The 23,695-nt window shown below is 43.7% G+C and overlaps 3 protein-coding genes across 6 annotated transcripts; all 3 read left to right on the forward strand.

The window, feature by feature from the left end:
* The first annotated feature begins 13 nt into the window (after positions 1 to 13).
* upf3a (UPF3A regulator of nonsense mediated mRNA decay) lies at positions 14 to 6,066 on the forward strand. 4 transcript variants are annotated; one of them, XM_028393577.1, is made up of 11 exons: positions 14 to 463; positions 562 to 1,197; positions 2,278 to 2,384; positions 2,461 to 2,567; positions 2,755 to 2,853; positions 2,921 to 3,031; positions 3,123 to 3,178; positions 3,228 to 3,404; positions 3,476 to 3,609; positions 3,723 to 4,023; positions 4,899 to 6,066. In XM_028393577.1, exons 2-11 carry the CDS (start codon positions 1,000 to 1,002, stop codon positions 5,073 to 5,075), a joined length of 1,467 nt encoding a protein of 488 aa, XP_028249378.1. In that variant the 5' UTR covers positions 14 to 463; positions 562 to 999; the 3' UTR covers positions 5,076 to 6,066. The 4 variants fall into 4 exon arrangements, with proteins under 4 accessions (XP_028249378.1, XP_028249379.1, XP_028249380.1 ...); XM_028393578.1 differs by having other exon boundaries at positions 3,723 to 4,011; XM_028393579.1 differs by having other exon boundaries at positions 3,246 to 3,404.
* Positions 6,067 to 7,377: 1,311 nt separating this feature from the next.
* p2ry8 (P2Y receptor family member 8) lies at positions 7,378 to 10,423 on the forward strand. Its single transcript, XM_028393703.1, has 3 exons — positions 7,378 to 7,599; positions 8,746 to 9,078; positions 9,395 to 10,423. Exons 2-3 carry the CDS (start codon positions 8,774 to 8,776, stop codon positions 10,092 to 10,094), a joined length of 1,005 nt encoding a protein of 334 aa, XP_028249504.1. The 5' UTR covers positions 7,378 to 7,599; positions 8,746 to 8,773; the 3' UTR covers positions 10,095 to 10,423.
* A 645-nt stretch (positions 10,424 to 11,068) lies between these two features.
* asmtl (acetylserotonin O-methyltransferase-like) lies at positions 11,069 to 16,435 on the forward strand. The gene is made up of 15 exons (XM_028394413.1): positions 11,069 to 11,134; positions 11,485 to 11,600; positions 11,675 to 11,806; positions 11,890 to 11,937; positions 12,016 to 12,080; positions 12,168 to 12,232; positions 12,346 to 12,454; positions 12,766 to 13,078; positions 13,159 to 13,401; positions 13,808 to 13,961; positions 14,050 to 14,276; positions 14,353 to 14,476; positions 14,554 to 14,694; positions 15,024 to 15,146; positions 16,072 to 16,435. Exons 2-15 carry the CDS (start codon positions 11,508 to 11,510, stop codon positions 16,275 to 16,277), a joined length of 2,043 nt encoding a protein of 680 aa, XP_028250214.1. The 5' UTR covers positions 11,069 to 11,134; positions 11,485 to 11,507; the 3' UTR covers positions 16,278 to 16,435.
* Positions 16,436 to 23,695: the final 7,260 nt, after the last annotated feature.

The following is a 23,695-nucleotide window of genomic DNA, read 5'->3' on the forward strand; positions in this document are numbered from 1 at the left end:
TAAGTGTGTTTCTAAGGGTCATTCATTTATTGGGTTAAATGCTGGTAAAAGCAGCTATTCTGGAAAACATCTGGAAACGAGAACATCTGTGCAGCAAATCTAACCCAACCCTTCCGAGGAAAACCACCCTATATCATATGAGCTGACACCCTACAGCAGGAGGGGCGGAGTGAGCTTCATATGAAAACAACGTCCCTCCATCCTGGCTCTAAGAAGCCCTGTTAAGAGTTTATTCCTCCTTTGACCACCGGGTCCTGTGTCCAATGGAGAGCGCCTGTGGGATCTCAGGGAGACATGGGCTGTACTCCGTCTAAGTCGACCGGCATTTACACCCACGAGAGGATCTGCCGAGACCTGGACACCTGCTCCACGTTCGTCCCCAGCCTGAAGAGCTCCTTGTCCACGCCGGAGAGACCTCGGCTGAGTGTGGAGACCAGTAGCGGCAAGCAGACCTTCCTCAGTGGTGAGTGCTGAGCAGAACATGTGATAAAGACTTTAAACAGATGTTTTTTTTTTATTCCTCCAGCTGTTTGTGTGTTGACCCCTCTTTTTTTTTCCCAGTCCCCTGCCGAGATGTCCACGGGCGGTCGGTCAGCCAGTCCTCCTGCTTTGAATCCCGGAGCTCCGTGGGCAGCGGCGCTCCGTCCTGTGCCAGTCAGAGCGGCGTGATTCCCCGCAGCCCGGCCCAGGGTCTGCGGGCTGACACGGAGCGAACCACGGATCCTCTCAGCTGACTCCAGCCTGCTGTCACAAAAGGACACTGGGACTGAGACAAGTTGGAATCGGTGTATTTTTCATATAAATTATAAAATAACAAAAAAAAACATAAAAAACATAAAAACATATTTTATATCATATTTTATCAGCTTTAACGTATGGATGGAGTCAAAATAAATGGTTGTTATTAACTATATTTGATAATTTTATTTTCCGTGTATGCAATATATTTAATAAAAAATATATGTTGGTCCAGACGCCTGTATTCTCGCGAGAGGTGAGATGTTCTCGCGACAGGTCGACAGCTTAACGCGGACGAGAAGAGGGAGATGGAGAGAAATGAGGTCTGAAAAGGACCAGATGACCGCGGGCAAGGAGAAAAGTGTCGTGGAGATTCAGTTCAAGGACATTCCGAGAGAGCAGGAGAACACTCCCTGCAACGCGAGGCTGAAGGAGGAGAAGAAGGAGGTGTTCACGAAGGTAGGCGATGGCGAAGCGCGCGTCGCGGTGTTTACGCTGCGGTGTTAAAAACAGACATGGAGGACTCGATTCAGCACCGCGGACAGCGCCAGCAGCAGAAGGTGCTGGAGGAGGATAATTAACCTGCGCACATTTTATCTCGATACACCGTGAGCGCCCCCATCAATAATCAGTATCCAGCATCTGTTCAAGAGTCCAAAGAGACGCCATTAAAATGTTTGGATTTGCTCTTGTATCAAACAGCATGTTCATATATAGGTTCTTATAGGTTAGTTATTATTACAACAGGACATGTTATAATATAAATTATGAGTTATTACACACTAATAAACATTATCAAACACAGAGGCGCTGGAAAGTTTGACACATTTTCTGCAAAAATTTGCAGATTTTTACACAATTCCTGAATGTAGACAAAGAGAAATCAATCAAACAAATGAAGTATGAGCCTCTGTCCTTTATTCCTTCAGTACAATGATCCAAAGCTTCATATGTGTGAGTGGTAACAGTGTGTGAAGCTCTGCTCTCAGTGTCTGCTGTGAGCTCCTTGTGCAGCAATAACAGCAGCTAAAGGTTTCCAGTAGCTGCTGATCAGTCGTCCACAGCAGCTTGGAGGAGTCTGAGTCCATTCCTCAGTACAGAACAGCTTCAGTTCTGACATGTTGCTGGGTTTCCTCACATCAACTGCTTGTTTCAGGTCCTTCCACAACATCTCAGGTGGATGAAGGTCAGGACTTTGACTTCAGAACATGAACTCTGTTCTTCTGGAACCGTTCTCTTGTAGAACCACTTGTGTGTTTGGGCTCGTTGTCTTGCTGCTCTTTCTCTTCAGATCCAGCTCACAGACAGATGTCCTGACATGTTCCTTTAGAATTCACTGCTGTCATTCAGAATTCATTGATCCATCAATGATGACAAGCTGTCCTGGTTCAGATGCAGCAAAACAGGCCCCAAACCATCATACTACCACCACCATGCTGCACAGAGGGGATGAGGTTCTTGATGCTGGGATGCAGAGTTTTCTGTTCAGTTCCAGCTGCTGTATATGTGCTGAACATAAAACTCAATGATTGTTTCCAGGTGGTGATTCGGAGGCTCCCACCTAACCTGTCTAAGGACCAACTAGAAGAACAGCTCAGCCCACTTCCGTCTTACGACTACTTTGAGTTCTTTCCTGCAGATCAAAGGTATTTTTTCACCTTCACTCGGCACACTCTTATGTGTCAAAGCATGTTTATAACTGAGTTCTCTTTCTCTTCACAGTCTCTATCCCCACCTGTTCTCCAGGGCGTACATCAATTTCAAAAACACAGATGATATTCTGCTGTTCAGGGACCGGTTTGATGGCTATGTCTTCATTGATAACAAGGGTACCTCTTTTCATTTTGACTCTGTTGCTAACATATGTCGGCACACACCTGTCACCTCTATTAAATGCAAACAGATGCATGTTTGTGGGTTGAATTTTATAGACAAACAGGCAGCCTCTGTTGCCGTTGTAAGGATTTGACGGCCCTGTTTGTTAAATGGTGAAATTCTCTTTAAATATGAACTCAGGCCAGGAGTATCCTGCAGTGGTAGAGTTCGCCCCCTTCCAGAAGATTTCAAAGAAGAAACTAAAGAAGAAAGATGCCAAAGCTGGAAGCATTGAAGAAGGTAGTCATTGAACATTTATTTATTTGAACTTGCCATGTAACATTTTACTGATGTGAAACTTCTTCAGACCCAGAATACAAGCGCTTCTTGGAGAATTACTCCTGTGATGAGGAAAAGTCTATGGCCAACCCTGAGACTCTGCTGGGAGAGATAGAGGCTAAGACCAGGGAGCTCATTGGTACAGTAGCAAATGCACAGCCGCATAATTTTACATACAGTTAATGACTTTTAATTTTTTTTTACTTCCTTATTTTCTTGTTTGATCACAGCCAAGCGGACCACGCCCCTGCTGGAGTACATCAAAAACAAGAAAATTGAGAAACAGGTAAGAAAAAGCGGGAAAAAATGTGAAAAACTTCCATCATGTGTTTAAGACCTTTCTTTCCTGGCAGAGAATAAGAGAGGAGAAACGAGAGGAGAGGAGAAGACGTGAGCTCGAAAAGAAACGGCAAAGAGAGGAGGAGAAGAGAAAGAGACGAGAGGAGGAGAGACGCAAGAGGAAGGAGGCAGAGAAGCAGAAGAAGCTGTCTGAAAAAGACATTAAGATTAAGGTAAACATCCATCACAAAAACCTTCCTCTTGGTCTTCACAGAGGCCTGCAGAGTTTTTCTGTATTGTTCAGCTCCTGAAGAAGAGCGACAGAGACGATGACGTGGATTCAGACCGAGTGAAGGACAAAAGTGACACCGGAGAGGCAGACAGGGGCAAATGGGACAAAGCTGGAGGACATATAAAGCCGAAGGACCCGAAAGAAAAGTAAGCATTTTATACTGGACGTCTGGACGTATTTAATAAAATCAAATCTTTTTACGTTGGTTTGCATCTGGTGTCTAATTCCATGTCTGTGCAATCTACACTGTGACCACTAGAGGTCAGCCTGAGAGCGACAAGGAGCAGAGAGAGCAGCATGGACGCAGGCAGAGGGACAAAGACCACCGCGGGAAGGACGAGGAGAAAAAGCGTCAGCGGCACCACTATGAGTTTGACAAGTTCATGCGCCGCAAAGATGAAACCAAGTGGGGCAAAGGCTACTGCCAGGACCGCGCCAAGAAAGACGGGCACCATCATGGATACTCCTACTGTCCTGATAGTGGAGACAAAATGGGGAAGGAGGACAGGGAGGACATGGGTAACAGAAAGGAACGCCTCCGAAACAAGGTGAGCGAGAAGGTGAGCATGAGATGGGGGGGATGGTGATCACAAATTGTTTTTACTCTGTTATGTACACATGAAATATGGTTATGTATTATAATATTTAATTTAGTAACATATGCACACACTGACTTCATTCATATTATTAATAACAATAATATAAATAATAATAATTATTATTATTATTATTATTAGAGACAGTGAGAGACCTTTTTAAAACCAGACTAGAGACCAAAGATTTTCTTTTATTATTTTGATTTTGAAATACTTTAATAATCCCAGAATGGAAACTGCTTAAGGCTGCCCAGCACACACACCAGTGAGTGCACTGGAGGCTATGCAGGTAAAGTGCCCAAGGACACACAACAATGACTAGGGAGGAGTTGGGATCGAACCACTAACCTTCTGGTTATTGGACAACCTTTTAAATTGCTTAAGAAGCAGTTTAAAAAATGTGGCCATAAAATCTAAGCTAATTTATCCTAAAATTCAGACTCTTGTTAGACACACACAAAAAAAACATCAGCCAGAATAAATAAATTATATTTTACATGCTAGTTTAAGCTAACTCGTGCTCTTGGTTACTCAATAAGACCCGGGCAGCCTGACATGTTGTGTCACTCCCACGACGAGCTTCCAGCTGCACTCCAGGACCAGATTAATGTGTGCACAATTAAACAACGCGATAATTACAACTCTGATAACAGAAATAACAGGGTGGTAAACAGCTCCCGACTTCCTCTAATAGTCTGGATGGAAGTCTGAGCCTGTACCCGCTCTCCCAGTGCATGCCGGGATACACTTTATCCTGGCATGGCCAGTAAAATCAGACTTCTGAGTATGGGCATGCTGCTCGTCTCTCCCATGTCCCTGCTCTCTTGTCCTCTGTGCAGGACCGGCCGGCCATGCAGCTCTATCAGCCGGGCGCACGCAACAGGAAGCGCATGAGCTCAGCAGGGAAAGGCTACGACTGCATCCCCGTGGGACACTCACCTGACTCCAGGACGGAGCACTGTTACGAGGTTGTCACCATGGCAACGGGGATGGAGAAAAGCAAAGACGAGCAGTAAGCGGTCTGGATGTGTTGAGGAAAAAAAAACAAATCCATTATTTAGCTTTTTTAGTCTGAGCTGAAGGAGACGGGTTTGACTGGTTATCAATGAGCTTTCAAGACTAATACACACCACAAAAAAAGAGGAAGGGTACTTCAAAGGCAGGCTGTCATCCTCATCAGTGTTAGGTGTAATAAAGTTCAGAGCAGTGACACATGAAGACAGTGGATAGTGTTCAGACAGATAGGCAAACAATGGGGATGACCAGAGTTATAGCACAAACATGAAATTGCTGCCTGCTAGCTCCCTTTTTCACATATAAATCCTTCTGGTCATGTGCACATAAGCAGAAGTTTGTCATCCAATGAAAACGAATAAATAATAATGACAAAATGAGCCGAGCAATAGGATGTACAGGATTTATAGGGACTTCTCCCACAGCTTTCTCTCTATGAGGGCTCTTCATCTGACTTCCTCAATGTTTTCTGAAGTGTGTGTGTGTGTGTGTGTGTGTGTCCCAGTAAGGGGAAGTTCACTGTGAGAAACCCATGAACAGTGTACTGGTGAACCCATGACCTCATCCTCCACCGTCTACAGCTGATGTCTGCTGTATGTTTTTAATTCTCATATAGATTTTATTCAAAGTGATGTAAGTCGAACTGACAGACGATGGATGTAGAACATGTAAGGCAGGACATTCTGTGTATATATATATATATTATTATCGTGTGTGAGACAAAGAGTACTTTCTATTTCAGAGGACAATATTTTATGTCGTCATGTGTCTTAATACATTTGGTCCGTCTATTTTTAAAGGTGTCATACAAACACAGAGCCAAACTTTACACAACCGCCCACAAGCCGGGAAGAACACGTTTCCTACACATTTCCTATCAAACTCTGTGCTGTTTGCATGGTTTTTTTCCATCGTTGCTGTCAACTCGATGTAATAGAAAAGCCACAGATGATATCATAATATTCAGAGCCTCATGTCATTTTTGCACGTGAGCCCGACCTTTGTTTTTCTGGAATTGTGAGAAAATAAAACTGGTGTTAGAGAGGAGGACTCTATCATGTGTGAGTTATTACTGTGCATCGGTGACAGTTTGGGTGAGGCAGCAACGCTGGCTGTAATACACATAACAAGTGACAGATATGAGTCAGTTAACAGAGCATGAAGACACACCTGTAGGTGGAGCTGCTTCAAAAATGGTGGTTTCAAACCCCACCTTTTTACCCTATAACTGATGTAGAATTTAAAGAGTTCCCTTTAAATTTGTATATGGGGATATTGTTGTGTGTAAAAAGCAGTTTATTAATTCAAATCCCCCCGAAGGAGGACAAAGGCTTCCAAATAATGATGAAAAAGAGAACAAAAAACTACCACGAGGGCGAAAAACCAAAAGGTTGGAAACACAAAAGGCGACCACAAGGGCAAAAATCCACAAAGTGGGTTTTCAAAGGATGACAGGCAAAGGCTGGATGGGCAGTGTCACAACGTGAGCTGAAGAAGAGGTGAGATCCTTAAATAGTCGGAGATGGAGTGGGAACAGGTGTGTCTAATCAGCCCAGTGCTCCGCCCAGCCAACCTGCAGCCTCCACCGAACACCTGAGGAGGGAGGGAGGGAGCTGGAAGTGAAAACCAGCCAGAGAAATAACAAAAATGATCCACTAGGGGGAAAATAGTGGCTCACAACAGATATTTTATTATATTTTCCAACATAGAATCATTCACATGAAAGGACTTGATCCCACAGATAAAAGGGGGAAAGCCATGCAATAGAAACGTTGGTGTTATTACTCAGATTACTCCCACTCTGTATTGTACTAAAGCATAACTGCCATAACAGGAAACACACAGTCACACACGAGTTGCCTCATTCTCACTTCACTAAAACTTATCACCTTCATACAGCAGGTCGGTCCAGCTGTGTGTGTGTGTGTGTGTGGTGACAGCAGGTAATCCAGGCCTGCTGCTTCACTGCTGCTTTAGATTCTTTGTGTTTAAGCATCATGTTAATGTTTTGACACCACACAGGTGTCATGTATGTGCCCTTATAAAAGTTACTCATGTGAAAATGAAAGTAACAGCTCTAGATGTGCTGGGAACTCCCAGATTGTTCAGCAGTACAGATTTATCGGGGTTTTTATTTATGGTTTCTCTATAAATCATTACACCGCTGTAGTGATTGTCATTGGTGGTATATGAACCACATGAGAACTGAGACACACACACACACACACTCACTCATGGTGAGTAAATTTGTGCCTTCTCAGTGCTGATGTGAAAACATTTTTTTAAAAGTCATATCTAAGACAGACTTCAGCGATGGCTGTTACAGCAGTTGGTATAGGATGAAGACTGTCACATGATTTCCTCTCTCTCTCTCTCTCTCTCTCTCTCTCTCTCTCTCTTTGAGGCACAGTTGCCATCTTTTAACCCCATTTCCTTAACAGCCTTCCTCAGGCACATTATCTGAACCTCCATCTCCAACTGACACTCCACCTGCCTCCTGCCTTTTGTTTCTTCGTCTTCGTAAAGGTGAGTCCTCCACCGACCTACAGCCTGTTTTAAGTTGTGTTACTATTGTGTTGGAATGAGCCTAAACTACACCACACGTGTTAAAAAAAATCAGTGTTTTCTTGTACTTATGTCTGATGTTGTTGTATTGTTGGCGTTCATTGTTTGTGGCGGTCCTCACTGTCAAACAAAGAGAAAAAAAAGTTCAAAGTATTTGGATCATTTTTTACACAAACAACGAAGACAAATACACATCTGGCCCGGGGCATGTGAGTGTGTGAAATAAATCTGCATCATGTGCACAAAACTACACATATATATATGTGTGTGTGTGTGTGTGTTCTGTCATAATACAGCCTACAGTCCAAGGAGGAAAACTTCAGAAAAAGAATCAATCCCCTCAGTGTTATTGTAACCGTGTACTTTCCAATTCTTTGCTTCATATTAATGCTGTATTGACTCAGTGGTGTGTAAAGAGCATGTGTTGATTTCCCCTTTTTTTGGGTTTGTGGTAACCTCCTTCACTATGAATACAGTATGCACTGTGTGTCAAAGTGTAAGTGCCCCTGGCCTCATTTGGTTTCACAGTTTGGAGTTTATTGAACAGTGTGGCGTGGCGTGGTGTGGCGTTGAGTGGTGTGGCGTGGCGTTCAGTGGCGTGAGCTTTCACCTCCAGCATCTTTTTTAGTTTGCGATGACAGTTGGCACAGTTTACCACAAATCGAGCTGTTATTTTCCTGTGTGAAAACTCCACCCAACACGTGTGTACTCCACTCGCACGCAAACAATACAATGAACCAGCATGATAATCTACAGAATAATTAACCCCTTAATGCCTGCCAGGTTTGCAGAGGCGATAAAAGTACAGAGTGCATGCATCACTTGAGATCAAATCTTGTGGTCAGTGGTGGCTGACGTCGTTTCTGTTTTTTGCTAAATGTTGTGAAATGTGTAAACACAGGACTTACATCGTGAAACTTGATGAAGAGTTTTGATATTGTTTATCTCTGAACAGCTGTGGACCAAGCGTAGAGCCCTGTGGCACCTCATTAGGGTCGGATTAACTGACTCCAACCAGCAACAACCACCCTCTGACTTCCTTTGTTTGTTATTTCCACCACTAATGTGCACACACCCTGTCTTTGTTGCATCCTTTGTTGCATGCAGGTGATCACAGGCCATCCCCACCCAATCAATGATGACGGGGAACTCCAGCAGCACCAAACTTGACAACGCCACGCTGTCTATGCTCCAGAATGTAAACAGCAGCAGCAGCAGCATCGTCATCTCGGTCATCTACCTGCTGGTTACTGTTATTAACCTGGTAGGCAATGGCCTCTCCATGTGGCTCCTCCTCTTCCGAACCTCCCCAAAGACTCCCTCCATCATCTTCATGATTAACCTCACCCTCACCGACATGGCTCTGGGCGCTGCGCTGCCCTTTCAGATCACCTATCAGCTTCAAGGATATAACTGGAATCTGGGGCCGAGGATGTGCAGGTATTTCTTCATCATCAAAAGATGTGGTTGAATTAATGATGAAGGGTGAACAGGGGGGAAACGCAGCCTGTCCGAAACATTAAGAAATCATTTCTCTTTTGTTCAATCTGCTCAAAAAATGACCACAAACTTCTTGATTTTTGGTGATTCCTCGGGCTGCTCTTGTTGTTCCAGGAGTGAGCTTCCTCCAGCAAAGTTAGCATTAGTGCTACAGCTTTAGACAAAGCTTGGCCATCTGTTTCCCCCTGCAGCCTTCATGCTCAGCTAACCTGCAGATTCCAGCAGTAATAACCGTCTCCTGTGTGTCCTCCTCCAGCGTCCTGACCCTCACTTTCTACACCAACATGTACTGCTCGGTCCTGACGATGATGGCCATCAGTATTGATCGCTACCTGGGCATCGTCAGGCCCATGCTGTTCAGACAGACCAGAGAGAGCAAGTTCTTTGCGGTCTTCAGCTGCCTCCTGATGTGGGTTTTGGTGCTGAGCGTCCTCTACCCGCTGATGACCACAGACCTGACCTTTCACATCCCTGAACTCGGGATCACCACATGCTTTGACGTGCTGAAGAAAGACATGCTCCCGTCCGTGTCGGCTTGGGCAGCCTTCCTCTTCAGCATGGTTTTCGTCCTCTTCCTCTTCCCCTTCTGTGTCACAACATTCTGCTACATCAATGTCATCCGCAAGCTGTCCAGAGATTCCAAAACAGTCCAGAAGGAGAGGGCGATACGTCTGGCCTCCATCGTTCTTCTGGTCTTCACCCTCTGCTTTGCTCCCAACAACATCCTCCTGCTGGCTCACTCCGTGCTGAGGCTCTTCTATCAGAAGTCTCTCTACATGGCCTATAAACTGTCGCTCTGTTTCAGCTGCCTCAACAGCTGCCTGGACCCCTTCATTTACTACTTTGCTTCAAAGGATTTCAGGCAGAAGTTAAGAGCCATAATGAATCTGCACAGTCTGAGCAGTGCAGACTCAATGAAGATGGAGCAAAGAGAGAGTCTGTACTCTACACACTGAGCTTTAAGGTCAAAAGGAAGAGAGCCCGGCCATGGTTAGCACAGCAACAAGAATTATTGGGTCACAATAAAAAAAAAATGAGAAAAACTGAGAAAGGAAGTGTGTGACGTCAAACTCTTACAACATCTTTTCACGGGACAGAACCAACAGTGAGATCCTGGACAGCAGAAAGCAGGCACTTCCTGCCTATAGGCATATATCCATATATATGAAGAAGACAAGATCCAAGAACACAAGCATTGTTATTTCTTTTTTTAAATATGTAGCATGTACAATAGTAAATAAGATGTGAATAAAATTTTATATGAGCCTTTTTTTACAAACAAGAATCCTGTGTCTGTCACTCTTCACACCTTACATTTTATTTGAAAATGAGAAAGATTATTCAAAATAAGCTCTGACTTAAAACCACTCATCCTTTAAAACATGTGAGTCTATAAATGCATATATACTGCAATGTGATTTATTTGATGTATTTTTACAGTGTTATTCCTAAAATAATAATTAAATAAAATAATAATAATAATAATAATAACAATAATAATAATAATAATAATAATAATAATTGTTATTATTATTATTATTATTATTATTATTATTGATGGATTTTTACAGTGTTATTCCTAAAATAATAATAATAATAATAATAATATTATTATTATCATCATCATCATCATCATTATATATGAGGGTGAGGTGAACTCCTCCACATGGAGAGTAGCCACCTGTTAACGACGCCCCCTGGAGGCCTCCCTGGGGAGGTGTTCCTGATGTGACCTATTCCCCCGGTAGAGCCGAAAGACGGGTCCAGGGTGAGGGAAAGTCTGGGTGTCTCTGCTTAGACTGCTGCCCCCCCCCCGGCAACCCGGCCCCGGATTAAGCGGTTTGAAGATGGATTCGCCATAAAACACCGGCTGGTTGCGTGCACGCTGTTGATCCTCCTTCCATGTGACGTCATCACGCATGCGACTTCACGCTGTGGCCGTCCTAGCAGCAAGCAAGCAAGCTAGCTCTCTCAGACAGTTTCCTGACGTGAACAGGTAAGTGAAGCCACAGCTTTGGCCGATTAATCATTTCAGACCATGAAACATTGTCTTGTGTTTACTTAACCGCGTTCTTGCTGAGGTGAAGACACTAAACAAGCTTTTACGGCACAAACTTAAAATCAGTACAAGTTAGCTAAAATGTTTTGCTAGCTCTGAAGTGGGGCTGCAGAGTTATTAGCTGCCTGTGGACCACCACCAAGGGGAAGTTTGCCATTTTTAATGGATCAGCTGATTCCCACTACAAATGTTTTTTGTGCAAAACTATTTGCAGTCATCTGGTTCCTCTGTTCACAGGCTGTGGCATTAAAGAGGTCACATCTGTAATGTTCTCTGTTCACCTTCAGGGCAGCTGGAGCTGAAGGCCACCATGGTACTGAACCCAGTCATTTCCAAGCTAGCTGGTAAACTTGTTGTGCTGGCCAGCGCTTCTCCAAGAAGACAAGAGATTCTCCGCAATGTTGTATGTATGCATACAGTGTAGGCTGGGAGAGTTGTGAAGCAACTGTGAAAAGTGTCTTGTTGTCTTCATGTCAGGGTTTGAGGTTTGAGATCGTGCCATCGTGGTTTAAGGAAACCCTTGATAAGAGACTTTTTAAAGCGCCACATGAGTATGCAGTTGAGACAGCCAAGCAGAAAGCCCTGGAGGTGGCCAGGAGGATGCCCATTGTGAGTTAAGCTACTTGACATGACAAACAACATGTGTGATCCAGTGAATGGACATTAATGGACATATGGTATCTTTGCTTTAGAAACACTTAAAGACTCCTGACATAGTAATCGGAGCTGATACGATTGTGGTAAGATAAAGAAAGTATCGCAGCATTTTGTCTATATTAGAAGGCGCCTGCATATTTACTCTAGGCGTTGTCCCACAGACTGTAGATGGCATGATTCTGGAGAAGCCAGTGGACAAACATGATGCCTACAGGATGCTGTCAAGGTTAGTATCATTGTCATGGCTTCAAAAACACATGGGATTTGATTTGATTTTACTCTCTCTGCAACCTTTATTTTTATTTTCTTTCAGCCTGAGTGGGAAGGAGCACAGTGTCTTCACCGGCGTGGCTATAATTCTCTGCCACGAGAAAGAAAGTAAGTCGACCTCTCCGTAACAGAGTTGCAGTTAATTTTCTGTAGAACTTTTGATGAAAAAAAAAATCTACACAAATATCTTAAATTCTCTGTGTCTCTGCTCCCGCCACCAGATGAGGAAGTGGACTATCAGTTGATGGACTTCTACGAAGAAACAAAGGTGAAGTTTGCTGATCTCTCAGAAGATATGCTTTGGGAGTACATCAATAGTGGTGAACCCATGTGAGTGTGAACAGTTGAACTTTCACATATGTAAAGGCTATTGATTGTTCTTCATGCAGTCTGCTTACTTATGTGTTCAGTCAATCGAGGTCAGTTACCTGGCTGTGAGCTTCATGAACTTGATGCTTTTTGGACTTTGGTGCCTGAGTTTTGTTCCAGCTGTGTTTGCCTTGTTGGATATTACGAAAAATAGCTCAGTAGTTCAGGTCAGCAGCAGTGAGAGTGGATTTAAATGATGTCTCAACACTGTGTTGTACTAATGTTTCTGCATATTAATGAATTAATGAACTTTTCCCACGTGTGTTTGTCAGGGACAAGGCTGGTGGCTACGGCATTCAGGCTCTAGGAGGCATGCTGGTGGAATACGTCCATGGAGACTTTCTTAATGTTGTCGGCTTTCCACTTAACCGCTTTTGCAAACAGCTAAACATTATTTACAACCACAGTCCTCCCTCATTGGACCAGGAACATGAGTCTGTTCACCCCAGCCACAACGGCACTCATGCCACGTCAGTCCACACTCAGCCCAGCCAGAGTTCTGCAGCCAAACACAGCTCCTCCTCAACCACACCCGGTCAAACACACCACACCCCGAACAGCCCTTCAACCAGTCCACTGCACAAGGTTTGTTCTTTCTCACTGTCACTGAGCAGTCTCTCGTTAACGTTTGGTCATTATCTGTCCTCAACAATCTCCTCCTATAGGTGAAAAGAAAAGGCAATGAAGGCGAAGGGAGTGAAAGTTTGTGGACGTTGGTCGACAGCTTGTCCAAACATACAGATGACAGGAAGGCCGAGCTCCATGATTCTGAGAATACAGCGCTGCCACTGACGGGGAGCAGGGGGCAGGTGATAGAGATCAGTGTGACAGGGCATGAAGACTGTGAGCCTCATGAAGAAGACCTGAAGCGAATCAGCCAGCTGATAGACGGATTCAGAGCCTCAAAGGTAATCGGTGTGTGATCATGGGTAAAGGTGGGCTGCGCTGGATTCAGGGATAGAGAGAAGATAAATCAGACATACGGGTGTGTGCAAAATGCTGGGAGATCTGCCAGAGAATTCATATCCCAGCTGTCATTAGTAGGCAGAAAGTGGTAATGTGGTCATTTATAAGCTTTAGAAGGTTCTTTAATTTAGCCATGTCTACTGATCCTTAAGGGTTACCATGGTAACCGGAGCCTAGACAACCCTACAGCTGATGTTGGGCAGCGGGTGAAATATATCCAGTTCAGAGAACACACAGACAGACAGTGTTTTCACCGCTGTTGTCTGCATGTGTTTGGTTTGGTTAAAGAGCCAGACGGCATGTTTCTTTCTGTTTTATTTAACATCACATGCTTCTGACTCCTCGCAGGCACTGTTTACAGCATCCCAGCTGCGTGTGTTCGACCAGCTGCATAGGACGCCTCGAGCCGAGGCAGCACAGGTGGCTCAGGAGCTTAAAGCTTCTGTGAAGGGGATTGAATGTCTGCTGGAAGCCTGTGTGTCTCTGGGACTGTTAAAGAAAGGTAAGGCACTTGTAGCTGTCAGCAAAACAACCGACCAAGCTGTAGACCTGAAATGCACCTCACACACTGTATGGTGTCTCTACATTAGTGTCCCCCGGTGTCTCTACACCATCCTGCCAAAAGGCACTGTATGAGAACACCGAGCTCGCCACCACTTTGTTGCGGTCAGATGCTCCTTTTTCCCTTCGCGGACACATCCAGCGCTGTAACGACACCGTGTGGCCCCTGTTCTCCCACCTTGAGAGTGCTGTGCAGGAGGGAGCCCCTCAGCACGATAAGGCCTTCGGCAAGAAGACGTCTAAAGATGTGCTTCAGGTGATTATCCTCCATATCAGATCTATGTAGTGGAGATGAGTTAAATTATATTCATGTTATTTGTCTTCATTTAAAGGACAGCAGTCAAGACGACAAACTGAGATTCATGAGCGCCATGCACGGCATTGCTAGAGTTACAGGAAAGTCTGTGGCGACAGCCTTTGATCTGTCATGTTATAAGACGGCGTGCGACCTAGGAGGTAAGTAAGATTAAAAAAATATATATATACTAATATAAAATACACTGTTATCTGATTCGTTTTTTTGCTTTTCCCAGGATGCACTGGTGCCATGGCCTGTGAGTTGACTAAAGCCCATCCTGGACTGTCTGTCACAGTGTTCGACTTGCCTGCTGTGGTTGAAAAGAGTGAACATTTCCAGCCGCTGTGCGGAGATAACAGGATATCATTTGTAGCAGGTAAGATATCAGTGTTTATCTGCACAAAGCATCATTCTTTATCTGTTAGCTGTCTGAAATGTGGGTGAACGTGATTCTTTACCAACTTCCAAGCAACTCCTAAGCTGCACGATTACTTATTTTTTTCGAGCCTGACTTTGACATGACACAAAAAAACCACAGCCACTTCTCACACGCTCGGTCTGGTTGGTGCAGATTTGTTGCAGCCGAGACTCAGTGGAAACAATTAATAACCGTTAATGATCAGAAGTTTAATGCTGCAGTGTAAACTGCCTTAAACTGTTGGTGACAGTTTGTGATTTTTTTTTTTTATCTCGCTGTATCAACAGGAGACTTTTTTAAAGATGAACTGCCCAAAGCAGACTTGTACATCCTGGCGAGAGTTCTTCACGATTTGCCGGAGGAGAAAGTAAACATTCTGCTTAAGAAGATCGCAGCTGCATGCACAACAGGTAACATTAATGATGAGTTCATGCTTTCATCTGTGTACTTTCTTTAAATAATGCAGCCTTAGCTGTGTGTCAGGGCTTTAAAAGAGGGTTAAAAGTTCAGGTTGTTATTCTCACTTACTCGGGGTTTCAAGTGTTTTTGGACATGCATATAATGTTGTTTTGAATGTAAAGCACCTGGGTTGTGACACATTTTGGTTTTTGTTTTTTTTTTGTTTTTTTGTTCGGGACAAAAACGTCCTCTAACTTTTTAAAAATATATCAGATTTTTTTCATATTTCTTTGCATAGACCTTTTAATTAACTTCAGTTCTGATCAAAAGTAGTAAAATAATCATCCCCCCCCCCCAGGATTTCAACCCTTTAATCACCAATTTTATAAGGGGTGGTGCTGATAAATGGGGAAAAAATTATTTTTTTTAGAATTTAGAATTTTTAATAGAAAAGGTGAATGTGGACTGGATTTTTTTAACCTTTATTACAGTCTTGGACATGTCAAACATCAGTAACAACACTGACTTAAATGCATTATTAGTTTTTGCACAGCACTGGATTTTCATTTTTTCTCCCTTACGTGTTGTTCGTGGACATTTTTGTCCCATAGACTTCCATAGATTGTCCGTGGTTTACCCTGTTGGTAGGAGTCAAACTTGTGATACATATGTACCCTATATATATGTGTGTGTCAAACCAGCCAGCCAACAGTTTGTTTGGCTGTGTTGGAGTCTGAAAAGAGAGAAGAAACGCACACTTTTTAAAAAATAAATAAATATGTATTTATCTTAATAAGGGCAAAAACAAAAACAAACTCTTGCGTGCATGTAAAGGCAGGTAGCTACCTAAGCACTCAGATGTGTGAGGAAGGTGCATTAAAAACTGCCACTGTTGTCTAAAGTTGTGTGTCTGCATACATGCTGTCATGCTGCCAGGCTGCGGGCTCCTGCTAAGTGAGATCTTCCTGGATGAAGAGAGGAGGGGCCCGAGTCGCGGGCTGCTTCAGGCCCTCGGCATGAGTGAAGGGAGACAGAGGAGTGCAGAGGAATACAGTCTGCTTTTAAAGAGCCACGGTTTCACCACGACACACGTCCGACACACAGGAAACCTCCTGGATGCCATGCTCTGCATCAAAGCATGATCAGACCCACTGAACAGTACTACAACAAGGAAGGCGGTGCAATATGCAGCGGGCTGTAAGTTATAGGAAACTTTAATGTAAAACAACCAAGTAATAAAAGCTGTCTTTATTTTGTTTAAAGACTTTAAATTAAAGAACTCTCATGTGTGGGCCTTTGACCTGTGTTCACATCCTTATAAAGAATGCTAGCTAGACTGGTCTGTTGCTATGGAAACTATTGTCATCGCCGGGGGATCACCTCCACTCTACTAAATAATAATAAGGAGCCATTAACCCCTTCAGGATGATCACAGCCTGTAGAAACATCTAGCTGCAGTATGTGTGTTTCAACCTGTAGAGGGCGCTCAATGCACACTGTTAGAGCACAGTAAACATTCGATATCTGTGCAGAGATAATCATGCATATGTTCATCTCCTTTGTGTTGCAGCTGCTGTGTTCTTTTATCTTTTCAGTGATGTGGGAGGAAGCTGACGGCTCTGTGTAAAAGTTCATTGATACGCAGCTCGGTTATGAGTAACATCCTGTGGCGTTGCTGATGTCTCCGTGTCCTTTCTTTGCTGTGGTTGTTGCAGAGCTGGTTGAGCTTTCATTTTTATTACCTGGAATTCACCACAGCCTGATACCTGAGAAAAAACACGGCAGCAACAAGCAGACAAAGGTATTAGCTTGGTATAAAGCAAGGACAGATGACATGGCAGTGTTTTATCAGTCTGAGAACAAGTTGTGTGAAGTTGTGGCTCTGAGAGATAATGCGTCAAAACATTTTTAAATGTTGTCCTCTTGGTTTGTCTGAAGTCAACAGGACGATCTGCTAACATGGACGAGCTGTGGCATCATGAATGATTCTGAAAACTATATAAATATTTGAGAATATGATCAATTTTGCTAAATATTTACCTGATTGGAGCATTTTATACAGTGATTGATAATCTTACATCTGCATTGCTTGCTGTGGACAAGCTGTTCATACAATACCAAAAATGAGGAGGTATTACACTTTTAAAATTAAATGAAATGTGCAATATTTAATCTCACTGTGTTTCCTCAATGATTTGTTTTGAAGTATGTGAAGTTTTTAACATTTAAAGTTAGTTAGGAGTTGGTTGAACATCATGTTTTCCAGATTATTTAGTAGAAACCTGAGAAGTTGGTGCAGTAGGTGGGCACAGAAACTGTGCAGCCATGCAGGTCTCTGTAATCATGGTGAGTAGTGGACAGAGATGATGTGTTGGTGACCCGTGCTGTGTGTGTCTGTGTGTGTGTGTGTCTGTGTGTGTGCAGCTGCACGGTGTGTGTGTCTGTCTGTGTGCGCGGCTGCATAGTGTGTGTGTGCGGCTGCACGGTGTGTGTGTGTGTGTGTGTGCGCGGCTGCATGGTGTGTGTGTGTGTCTGCACGGTGTGTGTGTGTCTGTGTGTGTGCAGCTGTACGGTGTGTGTGTGTGTGTGTGTGTCTGTGTGCGTGCAGCTGAACGGTGTGTGTGTGTGTGTGCGGCTGCGTGTGTGTGTGCGGCTGCGTGTGTGCGCGGCTGCATGGTGTGTGTGTGTGTCTGTGTGTGTGTGGCTGCACGGTGTGTGTCCGGCCTTCAAACTGTCTCGATGATGCAGCTCGGATGAAATGAAGGGAGGAAGATGATTAAAGCAGGAATAATGACTGTTAATGTCATTTCTGTGCACTGATGCGTTTCCCCACGTTGACATGACCTCATGTTTGACTTGTTCAGAGGCAGGTGGACACATGCCAGCGATGAGGGAGGAGAATGTCTTTTTTTTTTTGTTTTAAATGTTAATTGTTCCGCGCTGCCTCGGAGGCCTCCACCCCGACACACTGATAAACAGCATATTTGCAGAGTAGTTACACAGAAAAATCTCTGTGATAATTGATCCTCCTGTAAAATATTTTTATTTTTGCATTTTCAGCGTCTTGCTGTGTCGTTAAATCTCCTCTAGATGGCATCAGAAATCAGCAGCCACAGTTTTCTGTCATGTTAGAGTAATTCTTTCCAGCAGCAGCAGCAGCAGCAGCTTGACTTTAAACATCAGATGACAGGGAACTCTCAGAATCAGCTTGGATGTTTGCTGAATGAATGTGTGCTTTCTGCAGAGCCTTTTAATGCATAGAAGCACATGACAGCATCCTTTAATGCCTCACAGATACACCTCTTGGATTTCAGATTTGAGGCGGTGGCGGCGGCTAAAGGCAGCCAAACAGCTGAGGGCAATGTGGGAATATCTCTCTCTCTCTGGCTCTTATTCTCTGTGACACAGAAAGCGTATCCGGATTACTCTTCAAGTTTGGATCCCTCTCTTTAAGTATTTTCCTGGGAGGGTAATAAGGGTGGTCATGTTATTCATGGCTATTTTCCTGTCAGTCTGGGCTCAGGCTCTTTGTGACATCTAACTGATTTCCATTACTCAGATTTGGTTCTTTGGATGAAGAGCGACAGAGGGAGGGTGGCCTGGAGTTCAGATATGACACAGAGTGTAAATCATCAAGTTTTATTTTCCGAGCCAGTGCCCAAAAAATGCATAAAAACACCACATACTTGCTGCCATATTGATCGTGAAAGCTTGTATTGATTCAATAAATTCAAAGCTCGTTTTGCCCTTTCTGAAGAGCAGTACTGTGCAGCAGGAGGAGGATGTCAGGCCTGTGTGAAGTACAGGCGAGCATCACAAATCAAAGCAGAACAGAGTCTGAGTTCCCTGAAAACATGACCAAGCGTTTCCATGAAAGAGAAGCATTTGCATATATATATATCCGTCCACTCTCAGGGTCCCAGCTGCACCCGCTCACCCTCACATGCCTCCACTGCTGCGTACCAGCATCTCTGCTGGGCTTTTTTTTTTTTTAATGAAAACCATTCAAGTCAATCAAGTTTTAGCAGAGACCAAAGGCCAGTGTAATTTGGGAAAATTGCTGAAACTCCAAAGTAATCTTCTGTAATGTGATCTTGCCTGTTGAGCTCTGGCTGTACTGTACGTGTCGGATAAGAGCTCAGTCATTTTCTTCAAATGCAGTCCTGACAAGCAGCATGGATATCCACCTGCAAGTAATCATCATTCTAGTGTTAAGTGCTTTGATATTAAAATGACTGATTTAAGAACATTTGCTGCTAGTAGATAGCCATTTAAAAACACTTCCATATGCTGATAGAGAGGATAAGCTGGGTTTGTGAACCGGCTGGACTGCGTGTAGAGGAGCCAGTGAAAACACTCACGGTCATGGCTTAAAGTAGACTTTTTACATAGAGCAAAAATGATGTAATCCAATCATAACTCTCATAAGATTTGATCATGTTCATTTGTAATTTGCAAACGTTGGTGTGAGGATTCGTGCAACGTCCTGTGCGGCCACATGAGGGCAACGTTGGCTAAAGAAACCCCTCCCATGCAGTCTGATTTGATTAACTTGTATTGTTTGTTGACATTTTTTATCAAAGTGACAGGACGATTTGACAGCTTGGGATATTTGAAATGAATGTGCAAATATCCATGTGTGTAACTTTTTGAAAAATAAATAGCATGGCTGTTTATGCTGAGGGAGCCTCTCTGTGACTTTGTGGTGAAGGATACACACAGAATCCTGAATGGTTGCATGCAGAATAACAAACATCCTCTAATCAGTTTTTTGTTTTTTTGTTTTTTTCTGAATTGCCTCTCCAAACTGAGCTCATGCTTGGGCACCTGTTTCAAAGAACAGGCTTGTTTATCAAAGTCGTCCTCTGTCAACAAACAGAATATAAGTGCGATGATGATGATGGCTGGCTGCTCAAACCCACATCTGATTTCAGCAAATGCACAATTGTTCAAAGTGAGTTGTGCTTCATTGATTTGTTTCAAGGCAGAGGAAAAATAACCTCGGGGCTTCTACCAGTTAGAAATAACAATAGAGTCCTTCTCTGCTGTGTGGAGTTTTGTTGGCCTGACATCAGGAGTGAAGCATGGAGCGGCTTTCACAGCGAATTTAATGACCAGCGGTGACTGTGAAGGAGAACGTCTCATTCTGTGCTTACATTTCTTCTTTCTCTTTTTTTCTTAGAACAGAAATTCTCACGGCTGTGCGCTTGAAATAAAACTTTAGATCGGAGGCTTAGCTTAGCTTAGCTTATTTTAGCGTACATTCAGGAGAAGGAGATAAAAAGATAACCTTAAGTCAGGTTGTCTTTTTCTTTAATGAATTATTAAATAATGCTTGTTCAATTGTTTGTTTTTTTGGGAAGATGTCTTTATCTAAAACTCTTTGAGTACTTATTACTAATATTATTAATCACACACTGAGAAAACAGCAACTTTTTCATTACATTAAAGTTCAAAAATATTCAAAATATTCAAATGATTTTCTACGTCTTGTTCAATCTGCATATGAACATATAAATCACATGATGTTTCATTGGTGGATCTGTGATGAAGCTGAGGCGTCAGCTGGTTGCCTGGCAACCTCACAAAGATAAACACACAGCCTGTGATTACTGTGTCATGTAAACAGACGGGATGTAAGAAACTCCTTTCAGAGGCATTTGTAGCACAGAGCTGAGCTAACCTTCTGCTGATTTACTCCTTAAAACCAACTTTTACTTTCACCACACAGGATTCATGTCAACATCCTTAGTGACACAGTGAACAGGCCACCTCTCAGCTCTGACTCGGAGCCCCTTTTTTTGTCCAGCAGCAGTCCTGTTAACATGTGGAGGTATTTGTTGTTGTTGTTGTGGTCAGACAGGAGCGTCAGTCCCCCCTTCCTGTCTCCGTGTGATGTGTGAGGTGTCACTCAGTGATACAGTAGGGGAGGAGCCTCTCTGTGCTGGTATGGTTGGTGACAGAGCTTTCATCCGACCCGCTGAGGGCTCTTTGTTGTTATTTTGGGATCTCTCATGGGTGCAATCTGAGAGAGCAGACGACAGGCTGGGTCTCATCTCTGCATGGGCACACACACACACACACACACACACACACACACACACACACACACACACACACACACACACACACACACAAGCACCTGCATATACAAAAAGGATGAATAAATGACGTGCACACTCATGTCAGTCATATTGACTGATTTCTGTGTGTGTTTTTGGGAAAGCCATCAAATGCCTGCAATCAAGACACAAGTAGAATGATTTGTCCCATTTGCTTCATGAAAAACTGTTTCAAAAAGTACTGGTGAGCCAGACTACCCTCACTTAGCTTAACTTAGCCATGTCGTTGTTGCTTGTTACATAAATCATATTATTGTGTTGTTTGTTATCCAACTTTTTCAGTTTTATCCACCGAATGTGATGCAGACATAAGCACAGGCATGATTTTATTACAAACAGAAATGAGAAATAACTGCAGTTTAGATTTATTACCAGGCCTTTTGGTTGGTGTTTTATTATCACCTGCAGAAGTTGTTGGAACGTTCTTTAGAACTTTTTAGAATTTCCCAAAACATCAGCAGATCTATGTTCATATGAGACAGACGTATGAGCCTCTGTCCTTTATTCCTTCAGTACAATGATCCAAAGCTTCATATGTGTGAGTGGTAACAGTGTGTGAAGCTCTGCTCTCAGTGTCTGCTGTGAGCTCCTTGTGCAGCAATAACAGCAGCTAAAGGTTTCCAGTAGCTGCTGATCAGTCGTCCACAGCAGCTTGGAGGAGTCTGAGTCCATTCCTCAGTACAGAGCAGCTTCAGTTCTGACATGTTGCTGGGTTTCCTCACATCAACTGCTTGTTTCAGGTCCTTCCACAACATCTCAGGTGGATTAAGGTCAGGACTTTGACTTCAGAACAGGAACTCTGTTCTTCTGGAACCGTTCTTTAGTAGAACCACTTGTGTGTTTGGGCTCGTTGTCTTGCTGCAGACAGACGTCAGACAGACGGGTCTAAACCATGACACTACCACCACCGTGCTCCACAGATGGAGTAATAATTATTTTAAACTGTGTCATGTGATGGCACTGAAGGCCTGTAGATCATTAAGCAACAATATTGTATGATCATTGGTTTTACTGTGACAGTGTTAGGATTCAAAACCAAAAAGATTTACATCACAAAAATATGCATAAAAAAAATGATTAAAACCAGAAACAGGAGCAGCGAGTGATTCTGCGTTCTTTGTTTGAAAATGACGCTGCATGAATGAAAATGAAAGCGTGCAGTTAACAGCTTAAGAATGTTTGATTTCCCATTCAAACGGTAACAATGATCATAACCTCTGACAGTATAAGATGCAAAACAAATGTTTAGCCTTACCAGTGCTTTGTGGCGGCGAGATATTTACGGGGTTGACAAAGTTGTCTCTGCATCTGTCTGGCTGTCTGTTATCACAGAGTTGAAGGTGCTTCTGCGGTGGCCTCTGACACCCATCACAGGCGGCTGCTGCTTAAAACAAGTCAGCAGATATATTCCTCTCACTGTGTGATGATGACCCCTGCTCTTAACCCCCTGCAGCAGCAGTTCATTCTCCAAACAATAACAATCAATTCCCTCCACATCTGACAGCCCAAGAACAACTTATAAATGATATGCATCTCCTGCTGGTCCCATGGCAACCGCCTTGACTTTATTGTTGCGTTTCTTTGATCCCGCCAAGCTTTGATTCATTTCTCTTTCACCCTTTTAGCTAAACATATCATGTGAATTTGGAGCTTTGTTCCTGACAGGCCCCGTCTTACCTCGCTCTCTCCACAGGCTCCTGACGCCTCCCAGAGGAGCCGCCGAGGAGGAGGAGGAGGAGAAGGAGGAGGAGGAGGAGGAGAGGAATTCCATTGCATTCAAAGACTTCGCCAGGTTTCTTTTGACTCTTCCGTCTGCCTCGCCTCGCCGCGCCTCCCTCCGCTCTGCATGCTGACCTGCTCCTCGTGATCCCCCTTGCCAAACCATCTTCCTGGCCCGGAGGGGACTGTGGCTGCATGCACATAGGCGTTACATGGGAGCAGAGGGTTCCAAGACGTTTTCAGTGGTAGGTTCTCCAGGCCTTTGATTGAGGGAGGGAGGAGGGTGAACTTTGGCCTGATTTCAGATGAGTTCTCACAAACTCATTTTCTCATAGATTCCACTGAGTTTCCAAACTCATCTTCAAACGAGTGGGACATTATTATAAGAGGGACTTTCTGTCAGCAGCTGAGTGTGTAATGAAAAATGAAAAGTGTGTGTTTTCTCTGTGCCATCTGGTTTCAATCGTGGCAATATCCTAAACATGACCAGTTTCTTAAATCAGCCACCCTCAGCCCGCCGCCCAGACGTTAGGCACTCATTATTCTGGTCAGGCCTCTCTGTCAGCCGCACTGACTCAAACTTTACTCAACTACTCTCTCTTCACTGCATCATGACTTCACTGTTATAATGTGCAGTCCACAGTCATGATGATAAAGTCAATTAATTCATGCATGTGTTAACATGTGTATTGATTACAGCCCAGCACATATTCCAGAAG

This window comes from Parambassis ranga, chromosome 21 (assembly GCF_900634625.1).
Source record: "Parambassis ranga chromosome 21, fParRan2.1, whole genome shotgun sequence".
NCBI classification, from domain to species: Eukaryota; Metazoa; Chordata; class Actinopteri; family Ambassidae; genus Parambassis; species Parambassis ranga.

Excerpts from the sequence above, each read along its gene's own strand:
- upf3a (XM_028393577.1), top strand. The coding sequence starts at position 1,000 with ATGTTCTCGCGACAGGTCGACAGCTTAACGCGGACGAGAAGAGGGAGA. Across the intron at positions 3,032-3,122 it reads TAAGACCAGGGAGCTCATTG|CCAAGCGGACCACGCCCCTG; the intron begins GTACAGTAGCAA and ends GTTTGATCACAG. Across the intron at positions 4,024-4,898 it reads GAAACAAGGTGAGCGAGAAG|GACCGGCCGGCCATGCAGCT; the intron begins GTGAGCATGAGA and ends TCCTCTGTGCAG.
- asmtl (XM_028394413.1), top strand. The coding sequence starts at position 11,508 with ATGGTACTGAACCCAGTCATTTCCAAGCTAGCTGGTAAACTTGTTGTG. Across the intron at positions 11,938-12,015 it reads TCGGAGCTGATACGATTGTG|ACTGTAGATGGCATGATTCT; the intron begins GTAAGATAAAGA and ends GTTGTCCCACAG. Across the intron at positions 12,081-12,167 it reads GCCTACAGGATGCTGTCAAG|CCTGAGTGGGAAGGAGCACA; the intron begins GTTAGTATCATT and ends ATTTTCTTTCAG.
- p2ry8 (XM_028393703.1), top strand. The coding sequence starts at position 8,774 with ATGATGACGGGGAACTCCAGCAGCACCAAACTTGACAACGCCACGCTG. Across the intron at positions 9,079-9,394 it reads CTGGGGCCGAGGATGTGCAG|CGTCCTGACCCTCACTTTCT; the intron begins GTATTTCTTCAT and ends GTCCTCCTCCAG.